We start from the raw sequence: 15,727 nt of genomic DNA, 5'->3' as shown, positions 1-15,727 counted from the left end.
ACTATCTATATTTCCTTGGTGCTTCTTTGAAGGCATCTGATTTCCTCAACAAACTCGCTAGATTTAGATAACTCAGCCATGTCCCACATGCAACCCTCTACTTTACCAATTCCTTCCCATTCCCACCCTTCGCCTCCTAATTCCTCGTACCTTCCACACCGACATCCTTCTTTTCTATATCTCCCATGTATCACTCTACACCCTTTTGTTGCAAATTCTAATTTATTTAATTGTATTAGTGACGCATACCTCTGAAGAAATAAATCAGAACCCATCAACATATCCCTCTCGGAAAATTGAATCGAGATGGAGGAAAGAACCAACAACACTCCCACCCACTCACACTAGAACCAAAAACACCTTCTTAAGGCGAAACACCTTCTTAAGGCGTGTTCATACGATCACGGTTCGAGAAAGTTCAAGGGAAAAATGAAGGGTCGACATAAGACCATGGTTATCGTTAGAGAGGTTACCATGGTTATCGTTAGAGAGGTTAAAACAAGAGGGAGAGTCGATAACATTTAAGAACATGTTTAAATGATTTGCCGTGGAAGACCAACCTTATAATCTCTACCCATTTCCAGCCTTCTCGTTGTGTGAATCGTAAGGCCCCCGGCTATCATTGCCTGTGTTGCCGCGGTTGGAAAACCCACAAGGAGGATTGATGGATTGATTCATTGTGAGTGTGGGTGCGTGGTGTTCTTGCAGGGTATTCTTGTTTTTGGTCTTTGCCAAGGATTTAATCTGCACACAAGGTATAAATTCTCTGAAAACTTCTGTGGACAGATTCATCAAGTGATTGGGCATCAGTATTATTCCTGCTCGAGGTTTGGATCTCAGTTTCTCTGAAAAGAATACACTAACAAGGGGCCTTTTGCTACAATTGATTTGAAGAGGCCGCGGGGCTCTTTTGGGTTTTTCAATTTGATATCTGCCGTGTATTGGGGGGAAGGGGAAGGGACTCATTGCAGGTGAGGGTTGGAATGTCTGAAGAGAAATCGAAGGAGATAAATACAGGAAGGAAGATCTCCGAGTTTCATAGGCCTGAGAATACAGCATTGTTCAAGTAAGTTTATTTCGAAAAACTTTCAAATTTGACACTAGAGGGTTGAAAACCTGGCCAGAAAAAGGACAGACAGCAACTCTACAATGGTTGGATTCGTTAAAAAACTTCTGGCTCGTATAGGACTGTTTAAGGAAGAAAACATTGAAAAACAGCAGCAGCCACCTGTTTCTGGTAACGAGTTTGTTAAGTCTTCTCAGGGCTTCAGTGTAAAGATGGCGGTGCCAGCCGATTCTTTGCCTCTGGGTCCAGTTGTTTGCCAGTGCCTATCTGGTGATGGTGGCGTGCAGGTATGTTTCTACGTATTGAGTTTCATTTGCAAAATTTCGATCTTCATTGTTTTCAACAAAATTTCTTCAATTCTATGTAGCTTTGAGATGTTTGAAATTTTAGTAAATTTCATGGTAAGCTGGAATTAATTGCCCTCTGTCAAAGTTAAAACTTCCAGGTAAATTGACCCAAGTCCTTGACCTGACGAATTGCATCCTTCAAACCAATAAGTATTCCGGGAAAATCAAGGCGAAAAGAGGCATGGATAGCAGTTTACACGCGCAATGAGGGTGATGCCACCGATTGGCAGCTTTGACCAAACCCCATGGCTCTCTACAGTTTTTTAACGATATTGAACCTGTGGATTTCAGGCTCAATCATAAATTTTTGCTTATTAGGCACACGCACTCTCGCCATGACTCCTATAGTTTTAACACCTTTATAAAAGTATTAATATTGATTTTCAGTCAATTCAGTAAATTCATTTGAGTTCCATTATAACCCATAATGAGTTGTAATTTGTCTATGTTAAGATGTTGCACTGAGTTTTGGTTAAAGATGAACGGTGGGGGGCTGGGGAGTCTTAGGACGGCTATAAGGTATAGGCCTGGGGAGTCCCTTAGAACTTTTGATCGATACCATGATCCAATGCAATCAAGAGGGAGTGCTGGCAAATAAGTCTTCTCCACGGTTTTCTGACCCAAGGCCCAATCCTAAATTGATTCTTATTTTTGAGGAGTCCGGGAGATGTAGGCATCTCCTAGTGCTGCTTTGCTGACGATTTCTTATAGTTGCTTTATTAAACTGACCAAGGGCCATCCTATCACTGCGAATAGGGAAATAAGTGAATGGGGCTGCTTTTCCATTTCTATGTCCTGCCTTCGGTCTAATGTTGACCTTTAGTAGTGTTCCATGGGGACACATCCCTTAGGGTGGTTGGCACACCCCCATGTTTCCCACTCTATGGGGATGGGGATGCTTGAGGAAATGTTGCTCCATGTCTGCCATTGGGGGAAACTCAAGTAAACACATCAGGAAACATTTTCCTAATGCAGGGGGCCCATTTCCCCAAAAGGGGGACATTTGGCCCCCCCTCCCCCAAAAGAGGGATGCCTGCGCACTTCCCTTCATATTTTTTTTTTCCTTTCTAACAACCCCTAGAGATAGAACACAAATAAGGGTTAGAGCTTTGAGGAGTTTAGGAACCTGATAATTAATGGTAATATTTGTTGATTTTTGTAAATGCAATAGATATAAGCACAAATTTATGAAATACTGATAATTACTTCTAATGGTGCAAATCTTCTTTTAACAATTCCAATTTATCATTAACCAATTATACTTCAGAGATTTAACCATAAAAGCACAAGGATAATAGAGATCACAATGCACAAAGAACACAAGATTATCCTGGGAAAACCCACTTGGGGGAAAAACCCAACAACCTTTTTCTTAGAGAAATTTCCAGTTCAACAAGAGATACACCTAATGCAACTAGTGAACTATGAGGTCAAATTGACCAACAATGCTATGGTCAAACCTAGTCAAGCAACCCTCTTGTCAAGTCAAACTTTTGCCTTTCAACTTCAACCCTCTTTGAATTACCTAGGTTGAATTTCGGCCTCCTAGAATATACCCAAAAACTCGACCCTGCTGCCCAAAATTTTGGCCTTGCTGCCCATAAGTTTGACTTGCTACCCAAAAACTGTCCAAAAGTTCACACGTGCGAAGTCAAGAGAGAGAGATAAATGCTAGAGATGAACTCGTCATTCGTCCTTCTTCTTTGCTGAGATGCCTAGAATATTACTTGTCTTGTGAGAAGTCGAATGGTGCCTTGTGGAGGAGGTCGAATGCTCTATATATAGTGTTTTGCCTATCCAAATGGGTGTGTCTCTTCCCCGGGCCGACTTGACTTGAGGGAGGGTTGACTTGACAAGTTGGAGCCAAAATTTCAAAATTTTCTCTTTTGATATCGACATGAAGAACATGTCTAATAATAATTATTTCAAGGGCTAAACAATGAAAATGACATGAAGAACATGTGTTACATTTACATTATGTATTTCAAGGGATAAAAAATGTAAATTATGAAGATCGACCATAGCTACAAAATTGAACACTCCCTCTTAGTTAGGGAGGTATTTATAATGACTAGATAAATGGTTTTTTTGGCAAATTTCTCTAACAAAAAGTTATAACAAATCATTAACGTAATTGGGTCAACAAAAATGTGACACATGGTAAACCGGTAACATTAATCAATTACCATAATTTGGTCAATACCTCATATCTAGTATATCCTCACCATAATGTGGGTTTGTACTTCAGACACATGGTACATCATCAACTAGTCACCAAATTCGGGTCGGTACCTGACACTTGGTATCCATACTAGTCTTGTGTTAATTTTGGCAACTAGGGCCAAACTTCACCTTGGACAACTCATATGAGGTAGCTGATATTTTTATTGGATTCCTCCCTTTGAGAGGTGTAGGATTGATCTAAAGATCATCCCATTCTGACATGTACAAATGGAGTTATGAATTTATTTTGATTATGGACAAATTGTCAAGGTCGGCCAACAAACTCATGTAGGCTGAGAAGCCCAACAGTCACGTCTATTCATCCTCAACGTTTACATATAAATACAAGGTGCTTCCTCCTCATTTGGACACTTCACTTCACTCACACATCTCTCTCTTCTTGATTGGGTACAAATTTTTGAGGCTTCTCTCTCTCCACACGTGCAAAGAAGGGGCTATTCTTTTGCTGTCCCTGTGTTGACCAGAGTTGACCGAAAATTGCAAAAGGTTGTTTTGACTAGCGTTGACTAACGTTGACCATCTTTGACTGCGGTTTTGTGTGGGGTATTTTTGTTTGGTCAGTCGCAATTTTGGCCACGAAATTCGAGGCTGTTTGACCAGCATTGACTGTGCTAGGGCTTGCTCTTGCGTTGACTTTTGCTGACAAGGTTTGACTAGATATTTTTAGACTGTTTTTGGGCTGATTTGACTTGATGTTGGAGGCTGAGTTGACCAAGTTTGATTGAGCTGTTTTGGAGATCAAAATATGCCCTTTTGACCAACGTTGACTTTTGGGTTATGGCTTTCTGTTTCTGCGGTTTGACTGATCAGATTTCACTGTGATTGGGCAAGTGAATATTGTATATTGTACTTTTTCTCTCTGTTGAACTTTTGAAGAATTATGAGAAGAATTGATCAAGGGTTTCACTACAATAGCGTTTGTCCGTTGCTGGTCCCATATCTTGTGTCCTCTTGTCTTCTACTTTTTTTATTTATGTTATATCTGCATTTACTGTTATGTTAATGTGATTGCTCATCTGGAAATTGATATTGGGCTAATAAGAAAATTGAAGTAAATTGCTCTTAAGCATAGAACATACCATTGTTATCTAAAATTAACATGGAATCGGAGTTGAGGTGAAGACAAAGCCCAAGCAAGAGTGAGAAGAGCAATCAGTAAGAGGAGCATTCACTGATCAAGGACAAGATTCAATGGCTTCCACATCCTACTTCAAGTCTGATGATAAGCTTCATGATAAGTCTGATTATCATGCATGGAAGGTGTCTCTTGATTTGACATTAGAAGAGCAAGATGTTATGGATTATGTGCAAGAAAAGATTTTGGCACCTCCTTCAAATGCATCGACTGCTGCTAAAAATGTACAAGAAGGGTGAAGTCAAAGCCAAGAAAATCAACAAGGATTCTATTCATAAGCATTTAGTTGCTTACATCTCCGATTTGAACACATCAAAGGAGATATATGACAGGTTGGTTGGCATGTTCAAATCTAGCAATGTAAATCAAATTCTTTTCCTCAAGAACAAGCTCAAGGATATAAAGAAGGGAGGAAATGAAGATATTCAATCCTACTTCATGAGGATTATTGAGATAAAAAATGATCCTTCGATTGGAGAAGCTATTGTTGATAGGGAGCTTACTCTCATTTCCCTTGGAGGACTGCCTCGTGAATGGCATGTGTTCAACACTATTATTCTTAACAATGATAGGATGCCAGGTTTTGAAGAATTGTTGACTAGATGTTCCCAAGAAGAAACAAGGATGATGGAACTAGATATGCCTTCAAATAGGAATGATCCTACGACATTCTCCGCTCATGCTAAAAAGAAGAACAATGTAGGTTCAAAGAAGCAACGTGAAGGAAGGCTGGGTTTCAAAAATGGAAGGAAGGGAAGATGCTTCATTTGCAACAAGTTTGGTCACTATGCTAGGGAGTATCTTAATAGAAGGGATACACCTCATGATGATGACAACCACAACAACAACAATTTCAGAGGCAACAACAATCAAAGGAATGGAAGATTCAACTACCAAGGGAAAAGGAATGCTCCTGCTCCTCATCAAGGAAATGGTCGCCATTTTAAGAGATCAAGAAACACCAGGTATGATGAATCTAATGTTGATAACAAGCAAAAAGAATTTTATCTTATATCTGCCCTCTCCACAGCATCTCCTCCGGACACTTTGGGAAATTGGTTGATTGATAGTGGTGCCTCAAGGCACTTCACTGGGTATAAGGAAGCTCTTTCAAATCTGATAGAAAATGATACAATTTGGAGATCATTCTTCGGGACAATGCCACCTATCCCGTGAAGGGAGTTGGAAATGTTACTCTTCACTTGAATCAAGGTAACACCATTCATTTACAAGAAGTTCTATGATTACCTGATATAAAGAAGACCCTGGTATCTATCTCGGCGATGGAGGACAAAAGATTCAAGGTGGCATTCATCGATGGAAAGGTACGCGTATGGAATAAAAAATTCAAAGATGCATTTACACTTGGCTTCAGGGTTGATAGCCTATATCAAGTTGGAGGAAGCCCATTGGGAGCTATGTCTTGCGACACATCACTTCAATCCAAATTATGGCACCAGAGGTTTGCTCATCTACAGTATAAGGTTCTACCCTATGTGAGTAAGATGGTGACAGGTATGCTCGAATTTAAAGTAGAACATGAAGGTGTTTGTTAGGGGTGTGCCGAAGGAAAGCATACAAGGGGACTGTTCCCCTCAAGTGATAGCAAGACTATTGACATATTGCAATTTGCAATTGATTCATTTTGATCTATCTAGTGCGATGCCCATGAACTCATTAGGATGATATTTATATTATGCTATCTTTATGGATGATTTCTCTCGCAAGACTTGGATATATTTTTTGAAGAAGAAAGGCAAAGTATTCTCATGGTTCTGTTCTTTCAAAGCTTTGGTCGAAAATCAAACCGGGAAGAAGATCAAAATATTGAAGATTGATAATGGAAACGAATATGAATCAAATGAGTTCAAAAATTATTGAAGAGAAGCTAGCATTAAGAGGGAGACTACTATCGCATATACTCCTGAGCAAAATGGTGTTGTTGAAAGGAAGAACTGTTCCATTGTAGAAGCCACTCGTGCCATGCTTCATGATCAAAGCCTTCCGAAGTTCTTATGGGCCGAAGCTGCAAACACTGCTGTGTATGTTCAAAATAGATGCCCTCATCAAGTGTTGGACTCCAAAACTCCGAAGAAGTTTTCACCGGTAAGAAACTTGATGTTTCTCACTTTAGAATTTTTGGTAGTCCCGTATATTTTCATGTGCCAAAAGAAAAGAGAAGCAAATTGGATGCTTCTGGGAAGAAAGGAACATTTGTGGGCTACAGTGAAACTTCTAGGGCGTATAGAATCTATGTGCCTGATCAAAAAGAAGTGGAGATAAGTCATGATGTCACCTTCAATGAAGTCGCTGCCCTTGGGAAGATTAGTAACCTTCCTCTTCCAAGGAAGGACAAAGAAGCAGATTCAGGAAAGCAGGGAGAACTGCAGGATGAGCCGATGCTCGATGCTGAAGGACCAATGGATCCCATTGATCCACCCCCTCATGAGCCCTCCTCCTAAAAAAGGAGACCCTCATGGCTTAGGGAGACTCTCGAAGATGTTGAGAGACATGTTGCACCTAAGGGGACATTTCATGAAAGCAAGAAGCCGAATAGGTACCAAGGGTACTTAACTACAATGAGCACCATTATTCAATTTGAGCCTTGCACATTCGAAGAAGCTGCAAAGCACCATGTTTGGAAGGATGCAACAAATGAAGAGTATGAGGCGATTATGAAGAATGATGTCTGGGGTGTGGTCCCTAGACCTAAGGACAAATTTGTTGTCACCTCGAAATGGCTCTACAAGATCAGGTATGAGCTGATGGAAGTGCTGAAAAGTTCAAGGCCAGATTAGTTGCTCGAGCCTTCTAAGTTCTCTCAAAAGGAAGGTGTAGATTATGATGATATATTTGCACCGGTTGCCCGCTACACCACCATCCATTCAATCATTGCCCTTGTTGCCTCACAAGGATGGAATCTACACCAGATGGATGTCAAGATTGCCTTTTTGCATGGTTCACTTAAGGAGGAAGTCTATGCAGAACAACCTTAGGGGTTCGAAGTTCAAGATCGCCAGACACATGTATGCAGGCTGAAGAAAACCCTCTATGGGTTGAAATAAGCACCCCAAGTTTAGTATGAGAGGATCAATAACTATCTAATGAAGTTGGGATTTACAAGAAATGAAGCTGATCCGAACCTTTATTTTAAGGTTGAGAATGATAGACCTCTCATCTTGGTACTTTATGTGGACGATCTCTTTTTGACAGGTGCAGACCCTCTTATTCATCAATGTAAGAGGGAGTTGGCTTTCGAATTTGAGATGAAGGACCTAGGATTGATGCATTACTTCTTAGGGTTGGAGGTCTGACAAAAGCCAGGTGAGATTTTCCTTTCTTAAGGAAAATATATTGTGAAGATACTTGAAAGATTTGGGAAGGTGGACTGCAAGCCCGTGACTACTCTGATGGAACTTAACTTCAAGAAGTTATGCGGAAGTGCGGCGGGGCCAAATTTGACAAATCCTTCCGAGTATGGTCAACTTGTGGGGCCCTGATGTTCTTGGTGAACTCCTGTCCGGACATATGTTTTATGGTTGAGCCTCATCACATACATTGGATTGCTGCCAAGAATCTCTTGAGATATCTTCGGGGCACAATCACTTATCGACTAAGATACACTATTGGGAAGGTGAGGCTCCATGGTTACTCCAATGCAGACTGGGCTGGCAGTGTGGTGGATCATAAATATTAAAAGCACATCTAGATGTTGCTTCTTTCTAGGTTCTGCTTCGATATCATGGATGAGCAGGAAGCAAAAGTCGGTTGCCTTGAACACTGCTGAGGTTGAATACATTACTGCTAGTTTGGCCTCCTTTGAAGTTGTTTGGTTGAGGAAGCTCTTTAGTGAGTTGTTTGGACATGTGCTGGATACCACCGTGATCTTTTGCGACAACCACAATGGGATTAGTCTTTTAGAGAAGTCCGTGTTTCATGACCACTCCAAGCATATTGATATCAGGTACCACTTTATCTGGGATATGGTACAACGGGGAGCAATAAGGCTCCAACACATTTGGATTGATGATCAAGTCGCCGATATTCTTATGAAGCCCTTGGGAAGGTCAAATTCTTAACCTTTCGTGAACGATTTGGAGTCGTGGAGAGACCCTCTTACGAGGATCCCGTATGAGATGGGTGTTGAGCTCTGGGAGCTCCGGGGGGATTGGGGTACTTCTTGGAGCGATGACCGACCATAGGGTGAGTGGTTCACCTTTCCCTAATGGTGTGCAATGCATAGGGTGAGTGGTTCACCTTCCCCTGTGATACCCCATGGTGACATATGCATAGGTTGAGTGGTTCACCTTCTCCTATGGCATATGAGCAGGATGAGTGGTTCACCTTCTCCTGCCTGCACATCTTACCCATGTAGTTCGGGACTCATGGGAAGTACCTCTCATCTGGCTAATGAGTAGGGAAATGAGGATAGGGACCATAGTATAACGATGGACGCATCGTGTACTACTGTACTCCCTATGCTAGGATGTTGATATTGATCTGGGATCAATGGAAACTGACTTTGGGTCGGCTAAGAGTCGTATGACACACTCTATTATTGGAAACTGACTTCGGGTCAGTGGAGAATGGTATGATACATTCTTGATCATTTCTTCTATCTTCATGGTTCAGCAGAGTAGAGCAAAGCAAAGACAATGATGGTACGATTGTCAGACAATTTGGCAGGTAAAGTTCTCCCTAGTTGAGAGGGAGTGTTAATTTTGGCGACTAGGGCCAAACTTCACCTTGGGAAACTCATATGAGGCAACTTATATTTTTATTAGATTCCTCTCTCTGAGAGGTGTAGGATTGATATAAAGATCATCCCATTCTGACATGTACAAATGGAATTATGAATTTATTTTGATAATGGACAAATTGTCAAGGTCGGCCAACAAACTCATGTAGGCTCAGAAGCCCAACAGTCACATCTATTCATCCTCAACGTTTCCATATAAATACAAGGTGCCTCCTCCTCATTTGGTCACTTCACTTCACTCGCACATCTCTCTCTTCTTGATTGGGTATGGATTTATGGCTTCTCTCTCTCCACATGTGCGAAGAAGGGATTGTTCTTTTGCTGTCCCTGCATTGACCAGAGTTGACCATCTTTGATTGTGGTTTTGTGTGGGGATTTTTGTTTGGGCAGACCGTAGTTTTGGGCACGAAATCCAAGGCTATTTGACCTCTGTTTGACCAGTGTTGACTGTGTTAGGGCTTGTTGTTGCATTGACTTTGTTGACTAGGTTTGACTAGATATTTTTAGACTATTTTTGGGCTGATTTGACTTGCTATTGGAGGTCGAGTTGACCAAGTTTGACCAAGCTATTTTGGAGGTCAAAATCTGCCCTGTTGACCAACGTTGACTTTCTAGTTAGGGCTTTCTGTTTCTGCTGTGTGACTGATAAGATTTCACTGTGATTAGGCAAGTGAATATTGTATATTGTACTCTCTCTTTGTTGAACTTTTGAAGAATTATAAGAAGAATTGATCAAGGGTTTCCCCACATTGGGGTTTGTCCTTGGTTGGTGCCATATCTTGTGTCCTCTTGCCTCTACTCTTTTTATTTATGTTCTATCTGCATTTACTGTCATGTTAATGTGATTGCTAATTGGACATTGATATTGGGCTAATAAGAAAATTGAAGTAAATTGCTCTTAAGCATAAAACATACCATTGTTATTTAAATTAACATCTTGGTTCACCATCATTCGGGTCAATATCTTTGACACATGGTGAATCTCCAAAGGCCACACTCTATTTGAGTAATTCGGGGCTTGATGCTAAACAAACCTGATTCTTAAGGACCCTTCTTCCTCATTCGAGTCAACATACTAGACATAAGAAGAATCACTGTCCTCTGCTGGACCATTCTCTCTAATTCGGGTCAATATACTTGACATAGGGAGAATATCAGTCCATGATGCTATTTCATCAACACTCCCTCTCACTGAGAGAGACATTTTCAACAAGTCCAAGCTTGTCCCTGAAGTATATGAACTTCTCTCTGGATAGAGGCTTTGTAAGAATATCAACTATTTGCTCATCTGTAGAGACATATTAGAGCTTCACTGCTCCCTTTTGCGCCATGTCACAGATGAAGTGGTATTTGATCTCAATGTGCTTTGACTTGTCATGGAAAACTGGATTCTTTGTTAGCTTCACACAATTTTGATTATCACAATATATCACGGTCTGCTTGAGCACATGATCAAATAGCCTTGCGAGTAACTTCAAAAGCCACACTGCTTCATAACTCGCTAAATTGCCTGCAATGTATTCTGCTTTGGCAGTGCTGAGTGCAACAGATGTTTGCTTCTTGCTCATCCAGGAGATCATAGCGGAGCCCAAATTGAATCAACCTTCAGATGTACTCTTTCTATCTTTAGCATTCCCTGCGCAATTTGCATTTGTATCTCCCTGCAACTGTATATCACCGTTTGCAACATATCTCAAACAATAATCAATTGTACCATGCAAATACCTCAATACATTCTTTGTTGCAATCCAATGATCATGTCTAGGTTCCACATAGAACTAGCTTAGAGCATTCATTGCAAAGCAAATGTCCGGCCTGGTATTAACCAAATACATTAGTGAGCCAATCAGCTTTCGGTACATGGATGGATCTACCAAATCTGACTCAGAGTCTCTCAACTTTCTTAGATTTGTCACCATGGGAGTTGTCATAGATTTATAGTCCATCATCCCAAACTTCTGCAAGATTTTGATAACAAACTTCCCTTGACCAAGGAAGATTTCCCCAGGCTTCTGCCATACTTCTAGCCCCAAATAGTAGTGCATCAACCCAAGATCCTTCATATCAAATTCAAAAGCCAACTCCCTCTTACTTTGAATAATGAGATGCTCCACACCTGTCAGAAATAAGTCATCAACATACAATAATAAAATCACAGGTTCATTCTTCTCAACCTTGAAATACAGGTTTGGATCAACATCACTTTTGGAGAAACCAAGTCTTGTCAAGTAGCTGTCAATTCAAGAGTACCAGGCTCTAGGTGCTTGCTTAAGTCCATACAAGGCTTTCTTCAATCTGCAGACGTGAGACTCTCTTCCATGAACCTCAAAACCTTGAGGTTGTTCTATGTACACTTCTTCCTCAATCACACCATTGAGGAAAGTAGTCTTTACATCCATCTGATGTAAATTCCAACCCATAGAAGAAGCAATAGAAATAATAGATCTAATGGTAGTGTACTTGGAAATCAGAGCAAAAATCTCATCATAATCTTCTCCCTCTTTTTGGGAGAACCGTATAGCCACAAATCTCACCTTGTATTTGTCAATATTTCCATCCCCTGCATGCTTGATCTTGTATACCCATTTGGAGGCTACCACTGACTTTCCTTGAGGTCTAGGCACAACCTCCCATACATCGTTCTTCATGATCGATTGGTATTCTTCTAACATCACATCCTTTCAAACTTGTTGGCTAGCTGCTTCTTCAAAAGTGGAAGGTTTAGAATCAATGGGTTAGTCATCAATGTTGCATATCCATAATACCTCTTAGGTATCTTACGTTCCTTGAAGGTGCCACGTGGTGCTACATGTCCTTCTGCTTCTTGCAAAGTGGATCTAAGCCATGTTGGCCTTTTCCTGATTTCAGGATCAACAATTGGGTCCATTGGACCGCTAGGCCCTTTTGGCTCTTCTTGATGATCTACGGGATGTTCTAAAGAATTAGATGGACCAAAACCTTCTTCCTTGGGGCTTCATGTTCTTCGTCCTCATCAAAATCCATGGGAACTTCTTTAGATTTCCAATAGGCAACATTCTCATCAAAGGTCACATCCCTGCTAACTTCAACCTATCTTTGTCTTGGAACATAAATTTTATTGGCCTTGATGATTCACTATATCCAACAAATATTCCTTTCTTTCCTGAAGGTTCTAGCTTCTTTGTCTTATCTTTGGGTACATGGATATAGACTGCACAACCAAATATGCTCAAATGTCCAACTTGAGGTCTTTGTCTGGTGAATGCTTCTTCAAGAGTCTTATCTTTTGAAATATGTAACTAGGTTTGGTCTTCATAATGACATATGTAATCATGATTTTATGTATTTGATGTAATGAGAAAAATAAATTTATTATTGTTATTCTTGAGGCATCGGTTTCATGCTCAAGGGAAATTTATTTTTAGGTCAAGCATCCATTGAGTGTTTCTAGGGCTTGTCATTGAGTGGACAAGTCAAATGAGTCATTGTCATGTGTGAAAAACCTCTTTTGATTCAAAATAGAGTCAAAAGACCCTCCAAGACCTTGTCATCAAGTTGGCCTACACAAGTGGACAAGTCGGCCTAAAGGAAGCAATTCGTACCCCTCAAAAGCCTATAAATAAGAAGGAACTCGACCTCATTAGCACACTCACTCAAGCAAGTTCGATCTCCTCAAGATAGAAGCTAAAAAAGGACGAAAAATGAGAAGAAAAGCAAGATCGAAGTTTTGGGCTTCTCTCTCTCTCTCTCGTGTTAGGGTTTCTATTGTTGTTGGGCAAGTCAAAATATTGCTGGGAAGTTGAAGCGTTGCTGGGCAAATCAAAGTGCCAGGAAGAAATTGCTGGGTCGAAATTCCAGAAGAATTTGTTGGGCAGGTCGAAGTTGCAGAAGAATTTGCGGCGCAGGTCAAAGTTTTAAAGAATCTGCTGGGAGATCGAAATTGTGGAAGTTGCTGGAGGGAAATCTCATTAAGGAAGAAATGTTTGACTTGGTCTTGGTCAAGTGTCATAGGTCTTGGAATTCGTCAATTGAAGATTCTATAAGAAGAGATGAATTCTTGCGGGTTTTCCTCTTAGTTGGAGAAGGTTTTGGCCTTGGCTGATCACCTATATCTTGTGTCCTTTGTCTCATTGTTCTTTATGGTTTGGTAGTTGTTTGATGAAGAGAATACTAATAATAATCAAAGAAGAAGATAATCAAGTTAAATAAAAATACATGACAAGCAATTATCAAAGAAGAGAAATCAACTAATGTAGATGTTGCCCCTAGATTTCTCAACACGGTATTAGAGCTAAAGGTGACTACATCAAGATAAAGGTAGCTTAAAGAAGGACACTCAAGGGTCGAAGCACAAGAAGATCATCTAAGAAGACATCAAGGGCCGAAGCACAAGAAGGGATTCATAAGGGTGAACAAATTAAGAAGCATTAAGAACATCTACTCAAAGATCACATCATCTAGAAGCAACAATAAGTAGAAGACCTCGAAAACCCTAGCTTATCCGAAGAAAGGTTCTACACTTAAAGCTTTCTTGGGAAGCTTACAATCTTCAAAGAAAAGAAGACCTCAAGGACTCGTCATCCACTAAATCAAAGAAAGACCCTACATTTAAAGTATCTTGGGAATGCCACCACACTCTACTCTATCATCCGAGGAAGCAAGAAGAAGCATTATCATCATCATTAAGGAATCTAGGTGATCTCCCACTATTTGAGCCAAGGATCACTTTTGGAAGAAGACATCTTCATCAAGAAGACATCTTCTATTACCAACAACATCATCAAAATCAAGAAGGCATCAAGTTGAAGATATTATCATCAAGAAGCACCTTCACTTGACAAGTAAGTACCTCTATATTTATGACTGGATCTGCTATCAAAATGACTTCATTTTGCAAGGAAAGCAACAAATTGGTTGGGTCATCAAACTTTCTTGCATGGAAGAAGAGGACATGTTTGATCCTCATAGAAAATGAAGTTGTTGAACATGTTAAGGGTACAATCACTAAACCTCCAAAGGAAGAAGCTCAAGCTCTTACAAAGTATAAGAAAGGGGAAATAAAGGCTTAAAGGATTCTCATATAATCCATCAAGAATCCCCCCATACCTTATGTATCAAAGTTGGAGACATCAAAAGAAATATATGACAAGTTAATAAAATTGTTCTTGGTAAGTACTGCAAGAGAAGTGATATCTTCAAGGAACCAGATGTACAAAATGAAGATCTCAAAGGAAAGTGGAGTAGCCTCATACTTTATGAGGGTATTAGAAATAAGAGACCAACTACAAGAGTTGGGAGAAATAATGTCCGACAAAGAAATGAGCACCATAGTGCTCAATGCTCTTCCAGAGGAATGGGGCAACTTTACATCTAGCAGCGTTGGAAAGAAGAAGCCACCCCATTCAATGAACTTTGTTCATTATGTAAAATTGAAGAAACCAGGTTGAAGGCAAAAAACGATTTAGGATGAAACGAGCAAGTCCAAACATTTGCTGCCATGGCTAGGAAGAAAGGAAAGTTTTGATAGTTTGGTCTTCAAAAAAAGAAAAAGAAGAATATATTGAAAATCCAATGCTATGACTGTCATGAATTTGGGCACTACAAGAGAGATTGTCCTAAACTCAAGAAGGACAACAACAAAAGAGGAAGGGAAGAAGCCCATATCACCAAAGAAGTGGAAGAACCTGAGAAGAAGAAATCAAAGGAGGAAGTGAGAGATCTCTACTATGACTGAGAATCTTTTCCACTAGGTTCTTTTCAGTGATTGTAAATAATAGCTATCATGGTAGGAAGCATTGTAAGTATGATAGGATGCATCATATTAAGAGATGACATCTTGGTAGAAGCATGCAATTGAAGCAAGAGCTCATTATAGTAGCTTGAAAAGGAGAGTTGAAGCAAAAATCTACATGGATGCAACAATCATCACATAAAGAAAGTAGCAAGTGGTAACCTCATTGAAAGCATCTGTAAAGAAAGTCATTTAGTATGATAAAGGAATTCAACATACATCATCATCATGAAAAAGGAGCTTTTGCCATATGAGGATAATCTAGATCCTTTGATTGGAATCTTCATTAGAAGGTTCAGCTCTATGTGGAAGAAGCAAGTGTCTTGTTGATCGTTCCACCTTGTGTGAGATACATTGTTTAGAAGGATGATGGTATGGTGACAAAGGAGTGCAGCATGTCAAGTTG

At 40.2% G+C, this 15,727-nt stretch overlaps 1 protein-coding gene across 1 annotated transcript in view; it reads left to right on the top strand.

Moving 5' to 3' along the window:
- Nucleotides 1–534: 534 nt before the first annotated feature.
- LOC149153203 (phospholipid hydroperoxide glutathione peroxidase) overlaps nt 535–15,727 on the top strand; it is a 36,623-nt gene continuing 21,430 nt past the window's right edge. Inside the window, exon 1 of the mRNA XM_089439107.1 lies at nt 535–1,353. Within this exon, the coding sequence (XP_089295233.1) occupies nt 1,150–1,353 (204 nt within the window). The 5' untranslated portion in view covers nt 535–1,149. The remainder of the gene's footprint in view (nt 1,354–15,727) is intronic.

Source organism: Pinus tabuliformis, chromosome 9 (genome assembly GCF_031772625.1).
Source record: "Pinus tabuliformis cultivar Carrire ecotype Pingquan chromosome 9, CPIR1, whole genome shotgun sequence".
NCBI lineage: Eukaryota > Viridiplantae > Streptophyta > Pinopsida > Pinales > Pinaceae > Pinus > Pinus tabuliformis.
The sequence above is the reverse complement of the archived record's forward strand: the minus strand, read 5'-3'. Positions and strand labels throughout refer to the sequence as shown.